This window comes from Oncorhynchus keta, chromosome 3, assembly GCF_023373465.1.
Source record: "Oncorhynchus keta strain PuntledgeMale-10-30-2019 chromosome 3, Oket_V2, whole genome shotgun sequence".
NCBI lineage: Eukaryota > Metazoa > Chordata > Actinopteri > Salmoniformes > Salmonidae > Oncorhynchus > Oncorhynchus keta.
The window spans coordinates 17,508,870-17,533,064 of record NC_068423.1 but is presented as its reverse complement, the minus strand read 5'-3'; the positions used below and the strand labels follow the sequence as shown (position 1 = coordinate 17,533,064).

General features: G+C 43.1%; 1 protein-coding gene across 2 annotated transcripts in view; it reads left to right on the top strand.

The window, feature by feature from the left end:
- Positions 1–24,195, top strand: part of ccser2b (coiled-coil serine-rich protein 2b) — a 120,390-nt gene that overhangs the window by 94,232 nt on the left and 1,963 nt on the right. Inside the window, exons 9-11 of one of the 2 annotated variants that reach the window (XM_052491356.1) lie at positions 3,356–3,469; positions 8,954–9,041; positions 15,530–15,569. In XM_052491356.1, the coding sequence (XP_052347316.1) occupies positions 3,356–3,469; positions 8,954–9,041; positions 15,530–15,569 (242 nt within the window). The remainder of the gene's footprint in view (positions 1–3,355; positions 3,470–8,953; positions 9,042–15,529; positions 15,570–24,195) is intronic. The other variant, XM_035753752.2, reaches the window with a different exon arrangement.

The window sequence follows — 24,195 nt, the reverse complement described above, 5'->3', positions numbered from 1 at the left end:
GAAATCAACTAAATGTATTGGACTTAGTTGGACATCAACTAAATGTATTGAACTTAGCATAAAGTTGACTAAATGTATTGAACTTAGCAGGAAATTGACTAAATGTGTTGAACTTAGTAGGAAATCAACTAAATGTATCGAACTTAGTAGGAAATCAACTAAATGATTTGAACTTAGCGGGAAATCGACTAAATATTTATAACTTATTTGAAAATTAATTAATTTGCCCAAGTTAATCATAAGACAGGAATGCTCCTGTCTGTGTGCAGTGCTCGCCTAGGTCTAGTCTACACTTTATGTAGCCGTTAGGGATTGTCTGTTGGTGGATGGAAAGGTTTCCCAAAAATGTTCTCAATTAAATGTTAACCAAGTAGCCTATGCCTACCTGGCAGAATATCATGATTATTTGCATCAATCCACTGGCCATTTCTTTAGCAAACTGTGCAATCACATGAGTGCTACAGAAACACTACTAACCAAACAAGGGTCTCTGGCTGGTGCACAGTGTATTAGGGTAACTACACACAAAATTCTAAATGTCTTAGATTTTTCCCAGACCTCAAGTGGTCTCCTGATGTTAAAAAAAACTGATTTTTATAGCAAACTCCCCCACCCCCCAAAATTAGGAAAACAAAACAGAGAGAACAGTATTTGGGGGAAAAACTGAACGGAATCAGGCAAAAAATAAAACCAATTTTATGTGGCCCTACTAATCAGTGACCTTCATTGATCAATCAAGTAGAAGAGAGATATGAGAACCTGCAGACACTTGGTCCTCCATGGAGTGAGGTTGACACCTGTGCTATAATGTTTTTGATGTGCGTACTCTTACCTTTGAATGGGTTTGCTATTGTGAAAGCGTATCGCTGTTTTAGATGACAGTGTTGTTCTATGGTGCCCTCAGTCCTCCCACTGGCTTTAAAGGGATAAGCCACCACAAACCACCAATTCCAATGACAGTGTTAATCTGTTGCAGCTCAAGTATACAAAACTCACAATGCAATGCTCTCTCTGGGCAGGCAAGCTGGCTAGCTAGCTACACACAATACCAAAGACAATATCAGCATGTGACGTAGCTAGCTAGCTATTGTTAAATCGCGTAAACAAACTGCGCTATCAATTTAGGAGTCAATTTGCAATTCTATTGTAATAATGGCCCCTTTCCCACAGACACAGAGCGCATTGCGAGATGGTACTTGAAGGAGAAACTGAGTTGAATAATTTGGTACACTGTTTAGACTGAGCACATCTAAGTGAAATATATACGTTGTCATGACGATATAAACAAATGTTTTGCCGATCTGGAGTGCAGGTAATTGTTTTAAAAGCGTTATGAAATGTGATAGTGTGTCATCTCCAGTGACGAGAACCACGTAGCTGTGACCCGTTCCTAAACAATTTCCGGATTTCACAGATGGACCACTTAGAAGTTAAATCATGGGGAAATGTTTTATTTTACCCACCGCTAGAACAGAGGCTTTCGTCAAATTGACAGTAATGTCATGATTTTTATTTCTGGTGGTGGATTTCCCTTTAAGCATCAGTCATTACTTGCATTTTCTGTCATCTATACGTCATTGATTGTCTCTTTAGGCCCCTAAAGCTGGTCATACATTACACCATTTCAAACAGCGATTTTGCCTGATTTGTGATCTACAACAAATTTCTGTGATAACAGGCTCCGACCAAGACCTCTTAGGTTGCATAATGTGAATGCGAGCGGGTGAAAGATGTGCGATTATGGGTCTTGCACTCTTCTGGTCCACATCTTAGGTCCCAATGCTTTTTCTGACATGCCTGACATTTTTGGTCGTATCTTGTGTAGTGAGGAGGGTGCTACGATTGGACTTGCAACTTCTGCAACCTGTCCTCCGTTGCCCGGCTACAGAGTAGGAGGCGGGCCACGACACATCTGGAAATAGCAGGACAGGGAGTGGTCAAGTAATGTGAGCACACTTCTGTAATCTGAGCAGGCCGGACGCAGACTTCAGGATGACAACATTATGCAGACAATTCATATAATTTGAGTGCTTCAACGATGAAAAAGATTTTTGTCGTCGACTAATGTATGGCTAGCTTCAGAGGCCTATAAGCGTTTGCACAGGTAATTGAATACATGTGTAATCAGAACCATGAGAGTGAAGAAGGGGATTGAAAGGTTGTGTGTGTTTACAAAGAGCCCTGGGGTTTTTGAAGGATGCATGAAAGAGCACAAACACAAAGCTTATCTTTGTCGGTCGGTCTGTCGTCTGTCTGTCTGTCTGTCTGGTCCTGGTAATGGAACAAGAGAGAGTCCTAAGAGGGAGAACACTGTTACCGTACGGTACATGATTATTTAGAGTGGCTGTGGATTCTCTTCTCTTGTGTGTGTGTCATACTGAGCCCACATCCAAAGGCCAACCACCCTTCCTTTCTCCTCCTCTGAGATTGTGAGATGAAGGGCCTGGGCCTTGCAGAGTTTCATTTGTCTTCTGGACTGTGGGTGTTTTCTTTGGGGGAAAAAGAGGTCTGTTTTTGTGGGCTGTATCGAGTGGGGCCAGTGGCCATTGCAGAAGCACTCACACTGTTCATCATTGGCCTACACAGAGGGTTATAGAGAGGGTCAGTGTGACCATACACACTGAAACCGATAGAGTAATTACTTATTGCAGTTTATGGACTTGTTATGCTTCTACTGTTAATGTTATGAAGGTTATGTCCTGTCGCATTCATTTTTATGATACAGATGTAGGATCTTAATTTGATCACCCAGGAAATGTAAAACGTGTAGTATATTTGAGATTGAAAACATTTCCAATTTCAGACTTGATTTTCTTTTACTGTATGAGAAATCAATGAACCCCCTAAAAAAATACTTTATATAAATATTATAATCCACATTTCCTGTTGTTGCAGGATTATTTTCCTGCTGTAGCAAACTGGCTCACATTAAGATCCTACATCTGTATATTATATATTATTTATATGATGCCTCATCTTTAATTTAAGTTTGTCCCTGATTGGGTGTTTGTTTGTTGTCATCATGTCCCCAACACCCTGGTCATTAAATAAGTACTCAAACAGAAAATTAAGATTTATGAATTTTAATCTGAGTAAACAATTATTTACACACATGCCACGAACTCAAAACACACCCTTCACCTGCAACTCTTCTTCGCAATGCAAATAATTTTACAACTAACCAGAACATTTGTGAACTGAATATTGTGTTGGTGTCTGTATAAATGTTCCACTGAATAACTCTCTTGAATAGGCTGTCCCTGGCTTTTCAACTATTTGGAACTAACCAAAACATGATTGATTGTTGGTGTCTATGTAAAGTTTCAACTGAATGACGTGTCTCTCTCTTGAAAAGGCTGTTCCTGTCGAGCCCACGAGATGCCACTGCCAGCAGCACAGGGATGTGGAAAGTGTGACGGTGACCTACCATGACAAGGCCACACAGACTCCACCGTGGAGGGGACATGCTGTGAGTGCTGCTTCGTGTGTGTGTGTGTGTGTGTGTGTGTGTGTGTGTGTGTGTGTGTGTGTGTGTGTGTGTGTGTGTGTGTGTGTGCGTGTGCGTGCGTGCGTGCGTGCGTGCGTGCGTGCGTGCGTGCGTGCGTGCGTGCGTGCGTGCGTGCGTGCGTGCGTGCGTGCGTGCGTGCGTGCGTGCGTGCGTGCGTGCGTGCGTGCGTGCGTGCGTGCGTGCGTGCGTGCGTGCGTGCGTGCGTGCGTGTGTGCGTGCGTGCGTGTGTGTGCGTGCGTGCGTGCGTGCGTGCGTGTGCGTGTGCGTGCGTGCGTGTGTGTGTGCGTGCGTGCGTGTGTGTGTGTGTGTGTGTGTGTGTGTGTGTGTGTGTGTGTGTATATACAGTGCCTTGCGAAAGTATTCGGCCCCCTTGAACTTTGCGACCTTCTGCCACATTTCAGGCTTCAAACATAAAGATATAAAACTGTATTTTTTTGTGAAGAATCAACAACAAGTGGGACACAATCATGAAGTGGAATGACATTTATTGGATATTTCAAACTTTTTTAACAAATCAAAAACTGAAAAATTGGACGTGCAAAATTATTCAGCCCCCTTAAGTTAATACTTTGTAGCGATTACAGCTGTAAGTCGCTTGGGGTATGTCTCTATCAGTTTTGCACATAGAGACTGAAATTTTTTCCCATTCCTCCTTGCAAAACAGCTCGAGCTCAGTGAGGTTGGATGGAGAGCATTTGTGAACAGCAGTTTTCAGTTCTTTCCACAGATTCTCGATTGGGTTCAGGTCTGGACTTTGACTTGGCCATTCTAACACCTGGATATGTTTATTTTTGAACAATTCCATTGTAGATTTTGCTTTATGTTTTGGATCATTGTCTTGTTGGAAGACAAATCTCCGTCCCAGTCTCAGGTCTTTTGCAGACTCCATCAGGTTTTCTTCCAGAATGGTCCTGTATTTGGCTCCATCCATCTTCATCCATCATCAATTTTAACCATCTTCCCTGTCCCTGCTGAAGAAAAGCAGGCCCAAACCATGATGCTGCCACCACTATGTTTGACAGTGGGGATGGTGTGTTCAGGCTGATGAGCTGTGTTGCTTTTACGCCAAACATAAGTTAAATTTTGGTTTCATCTGACCAGAGCACCTTCTTTCACATGTTTGTTGTGTCTCCCAGGTGGCTTGTGGCACACTTTAAACAACACTTTTTTTGGATATCTTTAAGAAATGGCTTTCTTCTTGCCACTCTTCCATAAAGGCCAGATTTGTGCAATATACAACTGATTGTTGTCCTATGGACAGAGTCTCCCACCTCAGCTGTAGATCTCTGCAGTTCATCCAGAGTGATCATGGGCCTCTTGGCTGCGTCTCTGATCAGTCTTCTCCTTGTATGAGCTGAAAGTTTAGAGGGACGGCCAGGTCTTGGTAGATTTGCAGTGGTCTGATACTCCTTCCATTTCAATATTATCGCTTGCACAGTGCTCCTTGGGATGTTTAAAGCTTGGGAAATCTTTTTGTATCCAAATCCGGCTTTAAACTTCTTCACAACAGTATCTCGGACCTGCCTGGTGTGTTCCTTGTTCTTCATGATGCTCTCTGCGCTTTTAACGGACCTCTGAGACTATCACAGTGCAGGTGCATTTATACAGAGACTTGATTACACACAGGTGGATTGTATTTATCATCATTAGTCATTTAGGTCAACATTGGATCATTCAGAGATCCTCACTGAACTTCTGGAGAGAGTTTGCTGCACTGAATGTAAAGGGGCTGAATAATTTTGCACGCCCAATTTTTCAGTTTTTGATTTGTTAAAAAAGTTTGAAATATCCAATAAATGTCGTTCCACTTCATGATTGTGTCCCACTTGTTGTTGATTCTTCACAAAAATATACAGTTTTATATCTTTATGTTTGAAGCCTGAAATGTGGCAAAAGGTCGCAAAGTTCAAGGGGGCCGAATACTTTCGCAAGGCACTGTATATATATATATATGAGAGAGACCCCACTGTCAGGTCCTGATCACATTCACGGTTGGCCACTTGATTTCAAATCAAATTTGATTGAGTAGACCTTACTGTGAAATGCTTACTTACAAGCCCTTAACCAACAATGGAGTTCAAGAAATAGAGTTAAGAAAATATTTACTAAATAAAATAAGAACCACAATAACAAGGCTATATACAGGGGGTACCGGTACCGAGTCAATGTGCGGGGGTACAGGTTAGTCGAGGTAAAGTGACTGCATAGACTTTATTCTTCATACTGTTTTTATTTGGATTTTCACCATGCAAGTGTAACCTATTCCAAGTCATCTTCTCTGTAGGAGGCTGTGAAACATTTAGAGCTCTTCTAAAGCTCAATAACCTTTTATACTGTAGCTGCTAAAGGACACCTAATAGAGTGGCTCAGCTAGGTAGGTGTCCTTTTGTCACTCTGCACAAACTCAATGACACCCAGTGCGCTCTTCAAGCCTCTTGCCCCTGCCACATGATGGACACGCGGCATGTTCCACCTGTGAGGCAGTCGGTTGGAGCAGGACAGATACCTGCCTGGCACTGTACTGTGGTGCTGTCGGTCTGTGTTCTCTGATGAAACGGGGCCCCCCTGGGCAGCCTGGTAAATCCCAGGACTATCACTAATGACAGTGTGTACATCTCCTGGCCCAGATAAACCAGGGGCGCCCAGAGCAAAGCAGCACCGAGGCTAAAATGCTCCGATGGCAATAACATGGAAATTGCCTTGGCACGCCGCTAGCCGCCACCCCAGTGATGGACAGGCTTGTTGGGATAGGCAGCGGCACAAGCCTGATTAGATTTGAAAAAGAAGGCTCTGCTTGAAATATGTCCTGCAATAACGCAGCGCAGGGGTCTAATTTTTACACCTGGCCGAAGGACACCAGCATACCGATGAGAGCCCCCCCCCCACCACAAAGCGGGCGGCAGGGAGAGGTGGTGCTCAATCATGGATGCCACACTTTTGGTCACCTTTTTGTCCCCTCATGATTTATTCACCCTCCTGCGTTGCAGCTTTAGAGTAAAGTGTGGAGGGGAAACAGTAGGGAAATTGGTTCGGTTCAGATTTACAGCTTCGGTTTCTACCTAACCAGAACAAGGCAATGGACATGTTGTTCCTGGTCGTGTGCAGGGAGGGGTGTGTGGTGGGGGTTGATGGAGGGGGCTGGGAGTGGGGCAGGACACATGCGTTTCCGGAGTGCAGGAAGAGATATGAGAGTACCTGCGAGGCTGCCATCGACTTCACCAAGCCCAAGGCACACACCTTGCACCTCTTCGCTCTAATTGAATTTGAATTGAATTCGCCAGCGTTCAGACGCACAGATAGGTTCGGTCTTTCCCATCCTCTTTCATTTTTCCACCCTGAATTTCCCATCTGTAAGTAACCGCTGCAGGTTCGTTTGAAGGGGAAATATGACATGTGATAGCTCTGACATTTTTCCAGTTAGGAGCAAAACGGTGATGACATTATCCCCACTGTTTCAAGATAAGGAAAGAAAGTGTAGCCTCAACTCAAAAAGAACCAAGCAAGCAAATCGACAGAGGCATGTTGACAGTGGCTTGAGAGTACAATGGTTCCTCAATTAAAAGGTTTTGAGCTCATGCCGCGACCGTTTGTGGTAGATGGGTGGCAGATTGTGGTGAATTGTGTCATGCTGTCATTGAACCACACTATCCCAAAAGGGAGAACACTGATCCATCGGTACTCTAAACTCTGGCACAAATGTACTATATTTTCGTAAATGAATAGAGGTGTGAATGTTTCAGTACGAGAGTCTCTCTTTGGCACTAGAGTCCTGCATCAGGCAATAAAAAGAATAGCTGGCGGGTGGTCCCAGAGTTGAGAGAGGTAAATACTTGGGTAATTACAATGGGTAAGTACAATGGCGCAATTACACTGGCATCTCTGGGATTCAACACACATTCTGTCTTTTTTAGGGACAAAAAGGGCTCAACTCCAATGTTGGAAAAACAAACTTGTCTTCCCTCTGTGAACCGGTCTTCCTCGTCTCGCCCTGCGCGACAGGCTTGACGGACCGCTGGAAACAGCAAGGCATCATGGAGAATGTCTTGACCCCACGAAGAAGACAGAGCTTACTGCATATCAAGCTGGATGTGTTTGTGTCGACAACATTATTCAGAAAGAGCAAAAATGCCAAACCCTAGCAGATTAGTCATAGTACTACTAATCAGTACTGATAATTTAAACAGGCAACAATGTTTTGATGGGATAGGGAGAAAGAGGCAACATCGTAATGAGCTCGTGAAATGATGCTTTCTTCTAGACTGCAGAGAAACCGGCATCAACCATAATGAACACGATTGATTTGTGTTGGCAGTACATAAATAATGCATCCCTGCCCCCCAAAACAAAGCTAAACTCAACACCCAGCCGAGCCTCTCGCACTGAACCTCCCGCACTGAACCTCCCGCAGCTCCAATAACGATACCGGTCACTGCCATGTCAGGGAGCTATGAGTTTACAGGGGAGCCTACTCTTCTTCTGTCATCTTCCTCCCCCATATTGAATCACTCCCTGGCAGGTGCATCTGAGCTGGAGGAGTGCAAGTGTAATTGTGTTGTACAGGGAGACATTGCAAGCACCCTGGCTGGGAATTGATTTAGTGGCGCCGCGTAGTTGGTGTAGCAAATGGGAAATAGGCTGGTGACTCCGGAGAGTTGGGAGTGTGGCTGTCCTGTACCAGAGCTGGGCCCCCATCCCAGCAGTGTTTTCTCAATTTGTGTGGGGTGTGGGGACAGTCCCACTGGACCACATGTCTGTGTGTCCTGCGTTTGAGAGGATGATGCTGTAATTTACAGCATGGTGTAACGGTTTTGACTTGAGGTTATTATTTATAGGGGTCCCAGGTAGGTTGGGTGTTGGTTTTCTCTGGTGAGTCCCATCTGATGAGTCCCATCTGGTCCGTCAAGTCTACACCAATACAAAGAATTTATGTAAAAGTCAGGATGGAAATACACTTTTCATAAACCCTTAAAACATTGGAAATAACTTCAAAAACAACTGTATTATTTTGCGTGGATTGTATTACCAACATAAATGATCACACACGCATAACAATATAACAAATAATGAGCTCTGGTTCCTCCAGAAATGTCCTGTACCTTTGGCCTAAAAAAAGAGTCCATCCCGGTAAAGAAGTTCAGGGAAGCGCCCTATTGGAAGGAGAAGCACTGAGACGGTTCAGAAAAATTCAGGGCCGTCATAATGGTCTTCACTGACGCACGCACACACACACACAAAGGCATACACATCAATCCATGATTCTATTCCATTTCTGAAATCCTTACATGCCAGGATGCCTCCAGGCCTCTTTAAATGCCATCTCTTTGTGTGTGTGAATTGAGATGCATCGCTCACTGACCATGGCTGGGTTTTATCCTCCCTGCCTCTCTCTCTGTTCTCCGGTGTGTGTGTGTCACCTCCTGTGTTGTTCGTCTTCTCTCTGGACAGGTTGGTCGGCCTGCTCCTTTCCTCTCTCCCTGGCAGCACTCGCAGCAGAGGATCCCACGGGCATGCATGCCCCACCACAGCAGACAGAGTGAGTCCTTAACAGTGCCCTCATCCCATCCCGCCCCTTACCTCTCGCCACCCATACCCTATAGAGCCTCAACGCCATGCCCCCGTGCCATCACCCTGCCACCCTGCTACAGTCCCTGGAATCTTAGCGTATCAAGCTGGCTGGCTACACCCCCCCCCACCCCAGACAATCAAGGATGTGCAAACTCTGTATTTTTCCAGCCAGTTGCCATAGTTTTCTATCCTCTTCAGCTAGCGCTCACTTTGCTGCCTGAATTGATCACTGTGGATTCTTTCTCTGGTGTTGTCTACATGTCAGCATCACAAGCCACTTTTGTAGTCTTCAAGCTGGCTGACATGTTAAAGAGCTATTTCAATACTTGACCAGTAGAGCAGACTGGAGAGCCACAGCCTGCCTTAGTCTCTCTCGCACCCACTGGTATTGTGTAGCCTTGGCATTTCATTAAAATAACTCCCGTGCTCCAGTCTCCTCACCAGAGTCTATAAACGCAGTGAGAGCACAGTTGCACCCACAATAAGTTGAAAAATGGGTCAAGACCAAAAAGAATGCAAAGAGAGAATCTCGCTCCACTAATTCATTCCGTTCTTGCCCTTTGATCTCTCTCTGTGGGACTTGGTAGATGCCTGTTGCCAAGGACTATGGGGGCAGTATCCCTCATCACAGGCCTAAAAATTTCCCCAGCCTTTGTTTCTCCTCATCCTTCCATCCCCTCATTCATCTCGCCATCCCTGCCCCCAATCAGCCGCTCCCTCCCATCACGCTCGGTGGAACAGTGGGGCCTTGATCCCACACATTTCAATTAAGAGACACTCCACGCACATCTGCTAATGAGTGAAGAGCGCCCTTGGTAATTGAACTCAAGTTTTTATTTCATGTATTTTTTAACCTATCTGTGGGCGACAGTGCGACACTGTGTGATTGCGCGTGCGCTCTATGCATGGTGTGAGTGTTTGTTCTGTTTTGTGTTTGTGCTGTGAGTGTATATGATTTGAAATCGAGCATCTGATGCAATTATGGGAGATTTTATTTTGGGGTTTCCAAGATTAATGACCGACTGACAGCCTTCAATTACTGTTGCCGGCAGTTATCTTCTTCAGTTACTTTCTCTGCTCCCTGGTTGCCCCCCAAAAATATCTATGACATCACTCAACCAATGAGTTTCTGGGGGGAGATGTATGAGAAATTATACTAATGAGATTAGTGAAGTCTCCACCTTAACAGAAACTCTCAGCCAAAGCATGGTCCAAATGTCCCCTTCCGAAATTCACCTGCAGAATTGCAACAAAGGACATAGAGGAACTAACAGCACAGGTAGATAGCAATAATAAGGTAGAGGAAAAACAACTTATTCAAGAACAATTAAGTGTAATTTATGACAAAAATAAAGTGAAAAATGTAAGAGAAATGTCTTGAATATTCAACGTAGAATTGAGTTTACAGAAAATCCTAACAAATTACACCAAATTATATGTTATGTTTTCTTTTCAGTCCCCTCCTTCTCTCTTGAGTTATCTTAACTGTAAGTTATTTTTTCCTAATAATAATGTCAAATGAACAACTGTACAGAAAGACCTTTGAAGGCCAATTTACAGAGGAGGGACTTCTTTAGGCAATTAAATCCTTTCAGCCCGGAAAAATCCCAGGGCTTGATGGCATAACGGTAGAGGTATATCAAACCTTTTTATTTATTTTTACCAGATATTGTTCATTCTGATCAGACAGGTTTTTTACATGGACAATACATTGGCGATAATATACTAAAATTATTTGAAACAATAGAACAATATGAAACATCAAAGAAACCAGGTTTTCATAGCAGATTTGGAAAAGGCTTTTGATAAAGTATGACTAGAATTTGTATATACACTACCGGTCAAAAGTTTTAGAACACCTACTCATTCAAGGGTTTTTCTTTATTTTTTTTTACAATTTTCTACATTGTAGAAAAAATTGTTTATACACTCCATTCATCATAGTTGTAGACTGTTCTCTCTGCTACCGTACGGCAAGCGGTACCGGAGCCCCAAGTCTAGGTCCAAGAGGTTTCTAAACAGCTTCTACCCCCAAGCCATAAGACTCCTGAACAGCTAATCCAATGGCTACCCAGACTATTTGCATCCCCCCCCCTCTTTTACCCTGCTACTATTCTCTGTTTATTATCTATGCATAGTCAGTTTAACTCTACCTACATGTACATATTACCTCAACTAACTGGTGCCCCTGCACATTGACTCTGTACCGGTACTCCATGTATATAGCCTCGCTATTGTTATTTTACTGCTGCTCTTTAATTATTTGTCGCTTTTATTTCTTATTTTTTACTTATCTTTTTTTTTTTTTACTTAACATGTATTTTTCTTAAAACGTCATTGTAGGTTAATGGCTTGTAAGTAAGCATTTCACTGTAAGCTCTACACCTGTTGTATTTGGCACAAATAAGATTTGATATGAAAATATATTTTGTATTTGAGATTCTTCAAATAGCCACCCTTTGCCTTGATGACAGCTTTGCACACTCTTGGTATTCCCTCAACCAGCTTCAGCTGGAATGCTTTTCCAACAGTCTTGAAGTAATTCCCACATATGCTGGGCACTTGTTGGCTGCTTTTTCTTCACTCTGCGGTCCAACTCATCCCAAACCATCTCAATTAGGTTGAGGTTGGGTGATTGTGGAGGCCAGGTCATCTGATGCAGCACTCCATCACTGTCCTTCTTGGTCAAATAGCCCTTACACAGCCTGGAGGTGTGTTGGGTCATTGTCCTGTTGAAAAACAAATTATAGTCCTACTAAGCACAAACCAGATGGGGTGGCGTATCGCTGCAGAATGCTGTGGTAGCCATGCTGGATAAGTGTGCCTTGAATTCTAAATAAATCACAGACAGCGTCACCAGCAAACCCCCATAACACCTCCATGCTTTACAGTGGGAAATACACATGCAGAGATCATCCGTTCACCCACACCACGTCTCACAAAGACACGTCGGTTGGAACCAAAAACCTCCAATTAGGAGTCCAGACGAAAGGACACATTTCTACCGGTCTAATGTCCATTGCTCGTGTATCTTGGCCCAAGCAAGTCTCTTCTTATTATTGGTGTCTTTTATTTGTGGCTTCTTTGCAATTCACACAGTCTTCTCTGAACAGTTGATGTTGAGATGTGTCTGTTAATGAACTTATCCTCTGCAGCAGAGGTAACTCTAGGTCTTCCATTCCTGTGGCGGTCCTCATGAGAGCCAGTATCATCATAGCGTAATGATGGACTGTCATTTCTCTTTGTTTATTTGAGTTGTTCTTGCCATAATATGGACTTGGTCTTTTACCAAATAGGTCTATCTTCTGTGTTGTGCCTTGTCACAACACAACTGATTGGCTCAAACACATTAAGAAGGAAAGATATTCCACAAAATAACTTTTAAGAAGGCACCTGTTAATTGAAATGCATTCCAGGTGACTACCTCATGATGCTGGTTGAAAGAATGTCAAGAGTGTGCAAAGCAGTCATCAATGCAACGGGTGGCTATTTGAAAAATCTCAAATATATTTTAATTTGTTTATCACTTTTTTGTTACTACCGGATTTTTTGTTAACCTTTATTTAACCAGGCAAGTCAGTTAAGAACAAATTCTTATTTTCAATGACGGCCTAGGAACAGCGGGTTAACTGCGTGTTCAGGGGCTGAACGACAGATTTGTACCTTGTCAGCTCGGGGGTTTGAACTTGCAACCTTCCGGTTACTAGTCCAACGCTCTAATCACTAGGCTACCCGCCGCCCCATGTTATGCTGGGAGGTAGATAATCAGTCTCCCCTTTCCTCAGCTTTTCTCCACCGAACAAAGAAACAAGATGTCATTTATAACCCCCCACCCTAAACTGTGTTTGACTGGGCAAATGGCCAAATTACATATACCTCCAGACTCAATTTACAGACCAATGAAAATGTGGCACATATAAGCGCTGAGTCCAGGACTCACGTCCCACAGATTCTAAACAGATATTGAACTGAAAACCAACTCCTATTGATCGTTAATTCTAGTACTCTCGTCCTCTGCGTTGTATTTATCTTCAAAATATTATTATGTTATCATCATCTTCGAAATGCAAGAGAAAGGCCATAATGTAATATTCTAACCCAGGCGCAATTTAAATGTCTACTGAAGATCTTGTACAGCGCTGTGTACTACTACATTCACAGAACTGTGGAAACTGGCTAACCAGAATAGAAAGAGGAGTGGGAGGCCCTGGTGCACATTTGAGCAAGAGACAAGTGCATTAGTGTCTAGTTTGAGAAACACAAACCAGCATCCCGGAGTCGCCTCTTCACTATCGACGTTGAGATTGGTGTTTTGCAGGTACTATTTAATGAAGCTGCCAGTTGAGGACTTGTGAGGCGTCTGTTTCTCAAACTAGACACTCTAATGTACTTGTCCTTTTGATCAGTTGTGCACCGGGGGCTCCCACTCCTCTTTCTATTCTGGATAGAGCCAGTTTGCGCTGTTCTGTGAAGGGAGTAGTACACAGCGTTGTATGAGATCTTCAGTTTCTTGGCAATTTCTCGCATGGAATAGCCTTCATTGCTCAGAACAAGAATAGACTGATGAGTTTCAGAAGAAATGGCTTCGTGTCTGGCCATTTTGAGCCTGTAATCCAACCCACAAATGCTGATGCTCCAGATACTCAACTAGTCTAAAGAAGGCCCGTCTTATTTCTTCTTTAAACAGTACAGCAGTTTTCAGCTGTGGTAACATAATTCAAAAAAGGTTTTTCTAATGATCAATTAGCCTTGTAAAATTATAAACTTGGATTAGCAAAAAAACCTGCCATTGGAACACAGGAGTGATGGTTGCTGATAATGGGCCTCTGTACCCATATGTAGATATATCATAAAATATCTGCCGGTTCCAGCTACAATAGTAATTTACAACATGAACAATATCTACACTGTATTTCTGATCAATTTGATGTTATTTTAATGGACAAAAAAGTGTTTTTCTTTCAAAAACAAGGCCATTTCTAAGTGACCCAAACTTTTGAATAGTGTATATATTCTGGTATTGTCCCCCGTGTAGCTTGTCTCTGGTCACAGGTTCAGGAATGGCTGAAAAATCACAACATGCCCTCAACAGTAACCATACGAATAGCAGTGTTGGGCGATTTGGAAAGCCATAGTCAATACACAAATTCAGAGATTAATCTTTAATTTACAATCTGTAATCTGTAATACATTGCGATTAGAATGGTTCAGAATTCATGTAAGACACAACACAGTTGAAAAATATATGACCCATGGAAATGAAGACGGTGGATTGGGCAGAGCGTAGCTATAGAGGTGGCATTAAAAAGCTCATGATCTGTAATAGTTATTACTGAAAACACTAATGTCTACTGGAAATTTCTGAATATTATCGATCTAAAATGTAATGTGTATATCCAAAAAACTGTGCATAAAAGTACCATTTATGTAAAATTAAAATCATACCATGTGATTTTCTGGATTTTTGTTTTAGATTCCGTCTCTCACAGTTGAAGTGTACCTATGATAACAATTACAGACCTCTACATGCTTTGTAAGTAGGGAAAACCTGCAAAATCGTCAGTGTATCAAATACTTGTTCTCCCCACTGTATATGTAACAAAAAAGCAGTGAAAATTAAAATGGGAAACAAAGTTACTTTTGTCCTCCGAAGAGGGACAATAAAGAGGGATAGATGGGCCAATAAAGAAAAGAAATTCAAAAACACCTGCTAAAATCATGATTTGTCCAAATGATCCAAGTTCTTCGTATTCCACAGTCTGTTGAGACTATACGTTACCTGCTTCTGTACACGAGAGATTAGTGCATCATTGAATACATCCATTAAACAGCACAGAATGCCTATTTCTGAACGATACCAAACATGCCTGAGTGCGTATGGTACAGATGTACCGAACATTCTTGTGTCTATGGTACACATGTAGTGATGCCTGTGTGTGTATTAGGGTTGGGCTGATATATTATTAAATAAATGGCATATTGTGATATTTGACATTGTTGATATTGTGGAGTGCAAGACGATATGTAATGACTATACTCTATTTGAACTTTACAAATCAAAACTGTATCATTATGTTGAAAATGAAGTCTAAATAGATTAACTAAGACTTATTTTTTTCACCAAAAGAAGATTATTTAATGAGAATGCAACCATAATATCATAAATAAGGACAGCCTTGAATTTTGTAGTCATTAACGGCAGAGCTTTTATAGTGTGTAATGTACACATGTAACAAACATGAGTCTTGGTGTGTGTGTGTGTGTGTGTGTGTGTGTGTGTGTGTGTGTGTGTGTGTGTGTGAATGGATCTGTGAAAATCAATGGTTGCAGAATGGACTGGTGACCCTCCATCCATTCCAGTCTCCTGTCACTCTAACCTGAATCACTCTCTTCCTCTCTCTCTCTTCTTCCTTGTTGTTTCTCTCCCTCTGCCTCTCCCACACTGCCCTTGGCAAGGAGTGGAACAGCTAGTGCATTACTTCAGAGATACGGCGTGGTACAGTAGCCTTTCAGATTTCTTTTAACCCCGCCTTCCTTTTCTCCATTCCCTCCATCCATCCTGTCTGCATGATGAGGAATGCCTGGTCCTGGTCTGATGATTCCCCTATCTGTCCTGTGTCTGGCGTTGTTGTCCCTCCCTGGCGCATTCCCACTCTGAACAGTCCATCTGTAGTGTTTCTATCAGACCATCCTGCATCGCCTGCAATTCACATCTTCTTCCTCCTACACTCTTCATCTTCCCCTCTCTCTCTCTCTCTCTCTATCTCTCTCTATCTATCTGCCTATCTATCTGCCTCTCTGTCTTCCAATTCCCTCCACCTTCTCCCCTACATGTCTGGCCTTGCATCCCTCCACCTTTCTACATTTTACTCTGTAGTTATTTAGTAGCTGCTTCTTTCCAGAGCAATTTTATAATCCAGTCCGATTTATTTAGGTACTTTGCTGTTTGGCTAAATACAGACAGTGGCATCTGCTTCCAAGTAGATAGATTTAACCACAATAAACTGGATCTGCCTGATAACAGGGAATATTCGTGCCTGAACAATTTCTGGAAAACAAAATCTATACTGTGACTGATTTGAACAAATATACTGAACAAAAATATGAGTGCAACATGCATTTGACTGAGTTACAGTTCATATGAGGAAATCAGTCAATTGAAATACATAACGTCTTAATCTATGGATTTCACTTGACTGGGAATACAGTTGAAGTCGCAAGTTTACATACACTTAGGTTGAAGTCATTAAAACTTGTTTTTCAACCACTCCACACCTTTCTTGTTAAACTATAGTTTTGGCAAGTCCGTTAGGACATCTACTTTGTACATAACACAAGTAATTTTTCCAACAATTGTTTACAGACAGATTGTTGACTTATAACTCACTGTATCACAATTCCATTCCAGAAGTTTACATAATTTAAGTTGACTGTGCCTTTAAACAGCTTTGAAAATTCCCGAAAATTATGTCATGGCTTTGGAAGCATCTGATAGGCTAATTGACATAATTTGAGTCAATTGGAGGTGTACCTGTGGATGTATTTCAAGGCCTACCCTAACCCTAACCCTTTGCTTGACATCATGGGAAATTCAAAAGAAATCAGAAAAATTGTAGACCTCCACAAGTCTGTTTCATCCTTGGGAGCAATTTCCAAATTCCTGAAGGTACCACGTTCATCTGTACAAACAATAATACACAAGAATAAACACCCTGGGACCACGCAGCCGTCATACCGCTCAGGAAGGAGATGTGTTCTGTCTTCTAGAGATGAATGTACTTTGGTGCGAAAAGTGCAAATGAATCCCAGAACAACAGCAAAGGACCTTGTGAAGATGCTGGAGGAAACAGGTGCAAAAGTATCTGTATCCACAGTAAAACGAGTCCTATATCGACATAACCTGAAAGGCCGCTCAGCAAGAAAGAAGGCTTTCGACTCTGTCAATCACCATATTCTTATCGGCAGATTCATTAGCCTCGGTTTCTCTAATGACTGCCTTGCCTGGTTCTCCAACTACTTTGCAGACAGAGTTCAGTGTGTCAAATCGGAGGGCATGTTGTCCGGTCCTCTGGCAGTCTCTATGGGGGTGCCACAGGGTTAAATTCTCTTGCTGCGGGCGATTCCCTGATCCACCTCTACACAGACGACACCATTCTGTATACTTCTGGCCCTTCCTTGGACACTGTGCTATCTAACCTCCAAACGAGCTTCAATGCCATACAACACTCCTTCAGTGGCCTCCAACTGCTCTTAAAACGCTAGTAAAATCAAATGCATGCTTTTCAACCGTTCGCTGCCTGCACCCGCATGCCCGACTAGCATCACCACCCTGGATGGTTCCTCCCTAGAATATGTGGACATCTATAAGTGCCTAGGTGTCTGGCTAGACTGTAAACTCTCCTTCCAGACTCATATCAAACATCTCCAATCCAAAATCAAATCTAGAATCGGCTTTCTATTTCGCAACAAAGCCTCCTTCACTCACGCCGCCAAACTTACCTTAGTAAAACCGACTATCCTACCGATCCTTGACTTCGGCGATGTCATCTACAAAATGGCTTCCAATACTCTCCTCAGCAAACTGGATACAGTTTCACAGTGCCATCCGCTTTGTTACTAAAGCACCTTATACCACCCACCACTGCGACCTGTATGCTCTATTCGGCTGGCCCTCGCTACATATTCGTCGCCAGACCCACTGGCTCCAGGTCATCTACAAGTCCTTGCTAGGTACACCTCCGCCTTATATCAGTCCACTGGTCACGATGGCAACACCCACCCGTAAGCATGTGCTCCAGCAGGTGTATCTCACTGATCATCCCTAAAGCCAACACCTCATTCGGCCGCCTTTCCTTCCAGTTCTCTGCTGCCTGTGACTGGAACGAATTGCACAAATCATTGAAGTTGGAGACTTTTATCTCCCTCACCAACTTTAAACATCTGCTATCTGAGCAGCTAAACGATCGCTGCAGCTGTACATAGTCTATCGGTAAATAGCCCACCCAATTTACCTACCTCATCCCCATACTGTTTTTATTGATTTACTTTACTGCTCTTTTGCACACCAGTATCTCTACCTGTACATGACCATCTGATCATTTATCACTCCAGTGTTAATCTGCTAAATACTATGGTTTGCAACTGGCATTGGGACAAAGATCGTACTTTTTGGAGAAATGTCCTCTGGTCTGATGAAACAAAAATAGAACTGTTTGTCCATAATGACCATCATTATGTTAAGAGGAAAAAGGGGGAGGCTTGCAAGCCGAAAGAAAACCATCCCAACTGTGAAGCACGGGGGTGGCACCATCATGTTGTGGGGGTGCTTTGCTGCAGGAGGGACTAGTGCACTTCACAAAATAGATGGCATCATGGATATATTGAAGCAACATCGCAAAACATCAGTCAGGAAGTTAAAGCTTGGTCGCAAATGGGTCCAAGCATACTTCCAAATTTGTGGAAAAATGGCTTAAGGACATCAAAGTCAAGGTATTGGAGTGGCCATCACAAAGCCCTGACCTCAATCCCATAGAAAATTTGTGGGCAGAACAGAAAAAGCGTGTGCGAGCAAGGAGACCTACAAACCTGACTCCGTTACAGCAGCTCTGTCAGGAGGAATGGGCCAAAATTCACCCAACTTATTGTGGGAAGCTTGTGGAAGGCTACCCGAAACCTTTGACCCATGCACGTAGTCTCCGATTGTGAGGCCGGTTGAGACGTACTGCCAAATTCTGTAAAACAACCTATGGTAAAGAAATGAACATTCAATTCCCTGGCAACAGCTCTGTTGGACATTCCTGAAGTAAGCATGCCAATTCTGTGGCATTGTGTTGTGTGACAAAACTGCACATCTTAGAGTGGCCTTTTGTCCCAGCACTTAACATGTTGCGTTTATATTTTTGTTCAGTGTATGCGTCTCATCATCCATCACAGCCTCCGTCATGGATCTGAAAAATTGCATTTCCCCCCTCTCCTTTCTATAATTTGAATTACTATTAATTCAATTCAGACGAGAGAGAGAGAGAGAGAGAGAGAGAGAGAGAGAGAGAGAGAGAGAGAGAGAGAGAGAGAGAGGCATGAGAGAGAGAGAGAGAGAGAGTTGAGAGAGAGAGAGAAAGAGATTCTAGAGAGAGAGAGAGAGAGAGACCTTCCACCTTAACTCCGAGGAGAGAGAGAGAGAGAGAGAGAGAGAGAGAGAGAGAGAGAGAGAGAGAGAGAGAGAACCCAAGTGGCATGACACAAATTCGATCTTAAATTATAAACATATCACATTTGCATAATAACAGTTTACTGTAATTGAAAAATCTTATTTTAACAGTCCTTGTTGGATTGTGAATGTTTGTCTCAAGGTAATGGAGAAAAAAAGGTTATCTTTTTACGTTGCATGTTGGAATTTACAAGGGTTGAAGTCCTCTGCTTTTGGACTAAAGAGCAGAAACCCAGACTTCCTGAAATAAATTGATGATGTTGATATTGTAGTACTACAGGAAACATGGTGCAGAGGTGATGTTTCCACTGGCTGTCCACTAGGTTATAGGGAGATAATCGTACCATCCACTAAATTAAAAGGAATCAAACAGGGCAGTGACTCCGGGGGAATGCTAATATGGTATAAATCTGAATCGAATTGATCAAAACGGGAGAATTATTTTATATAGTTAAAAATCAACAAGGAGGCTATCTTGACAGATAAAAACGTCTTCGTCTGTGCCACATACATTCCCCCCTCAGTCACCCTACTTCAATGAAGAGAGTTTCTCCATTCTATTAGTCACTTTCAGGCCCAAGGCAACGTACTGGTCTGTGGAGACCTGAATGCTAGAACAGCAGAAGAACAAGACACTATTAACAGTCATGGAGATAAACACCTACCAGGAAGCAACAATCTTTCCCTCCCCACATACCCCCATAGAAACTCATCCCTTTTGGCAGCAGCACTGTAGACTACTTCCTCACCGACCTAAACCCAGAGTCTCTCAGAGCCTTCACAGTCAGCCCACTAACACCTCTCTCAGACCACAGTAAAATCACAGTGTATCTGAGAAGAGCAGAACCCAACCATGAAGCATCACGGCCCAATAAATTACATGGTACAAAACAGGCCTATAGATGGAGTGCAAACAGTACAGACATCTACCGAAAAAGCAATTAGTAGACAAAAAATACAATCTCTCCTGGACAACTTTTTAGCCTTAACATTCTCCTACAGCAATGAAGGTGTAAATTTGGCTGTTTGGAACATAAACTTTATATTTGACAAATTAGCCTCCTTGGCTAATCTAAAGAAGCATAAGATCAAACCAGAAATAACAGATAATGAAAAATGGTTTGATAATGATTGCAAAAATCTAAGAAGGTCATTGAGAAATATATCTAATCAAAAACACAGACAAAGAACAAAAATATACGCCTTCAATATGGGGAAAAACTGAAGCAATACAAACACACCCCAAGAACAAAAAGGAACAGCACATTAGAAATCAGCTGGATGGAATTGAGGAATCCATAGAATCAAACCACTTCTGGGAGAATTGGAATAAATTAAACAAACCTCATCATGAGGAATTGGCTCTCAAATGGGGATATGTGGAGAAATCACTTTGCAAACCTCTACTGCAATATAACAAAGAGCCCAGAACAAAAAGATATACAAGAAAATTACAAATCCTTGAATCAGCAGTCAAAGACTATCAGAATCCTGTGGATTACCCCAATTACAGAAGAAGAATTATTGGGAAAACTATGCACTCTCCAACCCCAAAAGGCCTGTTGCGCTGATGGTATTTTAAATGAAATTATCAAATATACAGGCCACAAATTCAAGTTGGCTATACTCAAACTCTTCAACGTTATCCTCACTGCAGGTATTTTCCCCCATATTTGGAACAAGGGATTGATCACACCAATCTATAAAAATGTAGACAAATTTGACCCCAGTAATTACAGAGGAATTTGCGTTAACAGCAACTTGGGGAAAATTCTCTGCAGTATTATGAATAGCAGACTACATAATTTCCTTGACGAACACAAAGTCCTGAGCAGAAGCCAGATTGGATTTCTAAAAAATGATCGTACAACAGACCACATTTACACCCTCCACACTCTAATTGATAAACAAGTAAACCAAAACAAAGGCAAAATCTACTCGTGTTTTGTAGATTTCAAGAAAGCATTTGATTCAATTTGGCACGAAGGTCTGTTTTTATAAACTAATAGAAAGTGGTATTGGAGGGAAACATGATTTTATTAAATCAAAGTACACTAAAAACAAATGTGCGGTTAAAATTGGCAACAAGCAAACATACTTCTTCTCTCAGGGACGGGGAGTGAAACAGGGCTGCCCAATAAGTCCAGCACTATTTAACATCTACATTAATGATTTGGCAAAAACATTAGAAGAATCGGCAGCACCTGGTATCACCCTACACAACACTGAAATCAAGTGTCTGCTGTACGCAGATGACCTGGTGCTGCTGTCTCCCACTAAAGAGGGGTTACAGCAGCACCTAGATCATCTACACAGGTTCTGTCAGACCTGGGCTCTGACCGTTAACCACAGGTTCTGTCAGACCTGGGCTCTGACCGTCAACCACAGGTTCTGTCAGACCTGGGCTCTGACCTTTAACCACAGGTTCTGTCAGACCTGGGCTCTGACCGTTAACCACAGGTTCTGTCAGACCTGGGCTCTGACCGTTAACCACAGGTTCTGTCAGACCTGGGCTCTGACCGTTAACCACAGGTTCTGTCAGACCTGGGCTCTGACCGTTAACCACAGGTTCTGTCAGACCTGGGCTCTGACCTTTAACCACAGGTTCTGTCAGACCTGGGCTCTGACCTTTAACCACAGGTTCTGTCAGACCTGGGCTCTGACCGTTAACCACAGGTTCTGTCAGACCTGGGCTCTGACCGTTAACCACAGGTTCTGTCAGACCTGGGCTCTGACCGTTAACCACAGGTTCTGTCAGACCTGGGCTCTGACCGTTAACCACAGGTTCTGTCAGACCTGGGCTCTGACCGTTAACCACAGGTTCTGTCAGACCTGGGCTCTGACCGTTAACCACAGGTTCTGTCAGACCTGGGCTCTGACCGTTAACCACAGGTTCTGTCAGACCTGGGCTCTGACCGTTAACCACAGGTTCTGTCAGACCTGGGCTCTGACCTTTAACCACAGGTTCTGTCAGACCTGGGCTCTGACCGTTAACCACAGGTTCTGTCAGACCTGGGCTCTGACCTTTAACCACAGGTTCTGTCAGACCTGGGCTCTGACCTTTAACCACAGGTTCTGTCAGACCTGGGCTCTGACCTTTAACCACAGGTTCTGTCAGACCTGGGCTCTGACCTTTAACCACAGGTTCTGTCAGACCTGGGCTCTGACCTTTAACCACAGGTTCTGTCAGACCTGGGCTCTGACCTTTAACCACAGGTTCTGTCAGACCTGGGCTCTGACCTTTAACCACAGGTTCTGTCAGACCTGGGCTCTGACCTTTAACCACAGGTTCTGTCAGACCTGGGCTCTGACCATTAACCTAAAAAACAACAAATATAATGATATTCCAAAAAAGGTCTGGAAATAAGGATGACAAATATAAATTCTATTTGGACACAGTTCTATTAGAACACACCAAAAACTACACATATATAGGACTAAATATCAGCAACACAGGTAGCTTTCAAATGGCTGTGAATGAGCTGAGAGACAAAGCAAGAAGAGCATTCTATGCCATTAGAAATTTCAATTAGAATCTGGTTCAAAATGTTTCAGTTATAGAACCAATTGCTCTATATGGCAGTGAAGTATGGGGTCCAATCTCTAATAATGAATTTACCAAATGGGACAAACATCCAATCGAAATACTGCATGCAGAGTTTTGCAAGAGTGTATTGCAAGTGCAAAGAAAAACTCCAAATAATGCATGTAGAGCAGAATTGGGTCAATACCCCCTCCTCATTCGAATAGAAAAAAGAGGCATCAAATTTTACAACCATCTAAAAACAAGTGACCCCAAAACATTCCATCACACAGCTTTACAATGTCAAGAGATGAAACAAGAGAAGAGTACCCTCAGCCAGCTGGTTCTGAGGCTCAGTTCACCAACTCAAACCAACCCCATAGAGCCTCAGGACAACACTCAGAAAATCTGATAAAATATATCACCTATTGGAAAGACACCACAAAAAAATTAAAGTATGGGATGGGGTGGACAAGCGGAACACTCTGGATTTGGTAATCGAGAGGTACTCTCCATCCACCCACGCATGCGCTTCAGTGTCCCTGTCTGACTGTGTGGGAGGGGTGGGTGGGTGGGTGGGGGGGGGACAAGGTGAATCCCTCCTTGAAACACCTGCTGGGCTTTATAAACCAGACTCTCCGCCTCTCCAGTGCTGCGTTGGGCTCCAGAAATCCATGTCACCTTTCATTAGCTACCGCTCCCTAATCCCCCGCGAGTTGTCATCCATTATTTATGAAGCCTCGTCCGAGGGCCAGAAACCTCCCCACCCCCACGTCTTCAGGCGTCATCCCCTCCATCGCAGACTTTGAAAAGTGCCTGGCAGTCATAACAGTCTGCTGTCCAGTAAAGGGGGCAGGGGGACACCTTCTTACCTGACTGTCTGGACTCTGGAGGAAAGGGATGTTTTTCCTGTTGAAATAACCCCAGGGCCAACAGAGCAGCATTGACATTAAAGCCAGAGATCGGCCCAATCGGTAGCGTCAGGGGGAGTGTGGCGTTGTGTAGAAATGCTGCTTAGCACAGTGCTGGGGGATACCGGTGGGGGGTGTAGTATACAGCGGTGGCCACAGGGTGGCAGTGTGGACTAGTGAATTCGTCTCCATAGTCAATGAATGGCGGTGAGAAGAGGAGGGCTGATCTGGCGGAGCTTTGAGACGTCTGATCGGCTAAGATGTCGAAAGCTCAACGCTAGCCGTGTGAATGTTTCCATACATAGATCTCTGTGCAATGTATCAAAAGGATAACTGCACCTGTGTATGGTTCCTCTCTCCCAGACTTCAGTGTAATGTAACTGAGAATGATGTGATGAAACGGAATGCACTTGTATGATTGCAGACTGTGTGTCGGATCTGTTTAGATCTCTATCTCTTGTTAAACTAACATGATAAACAC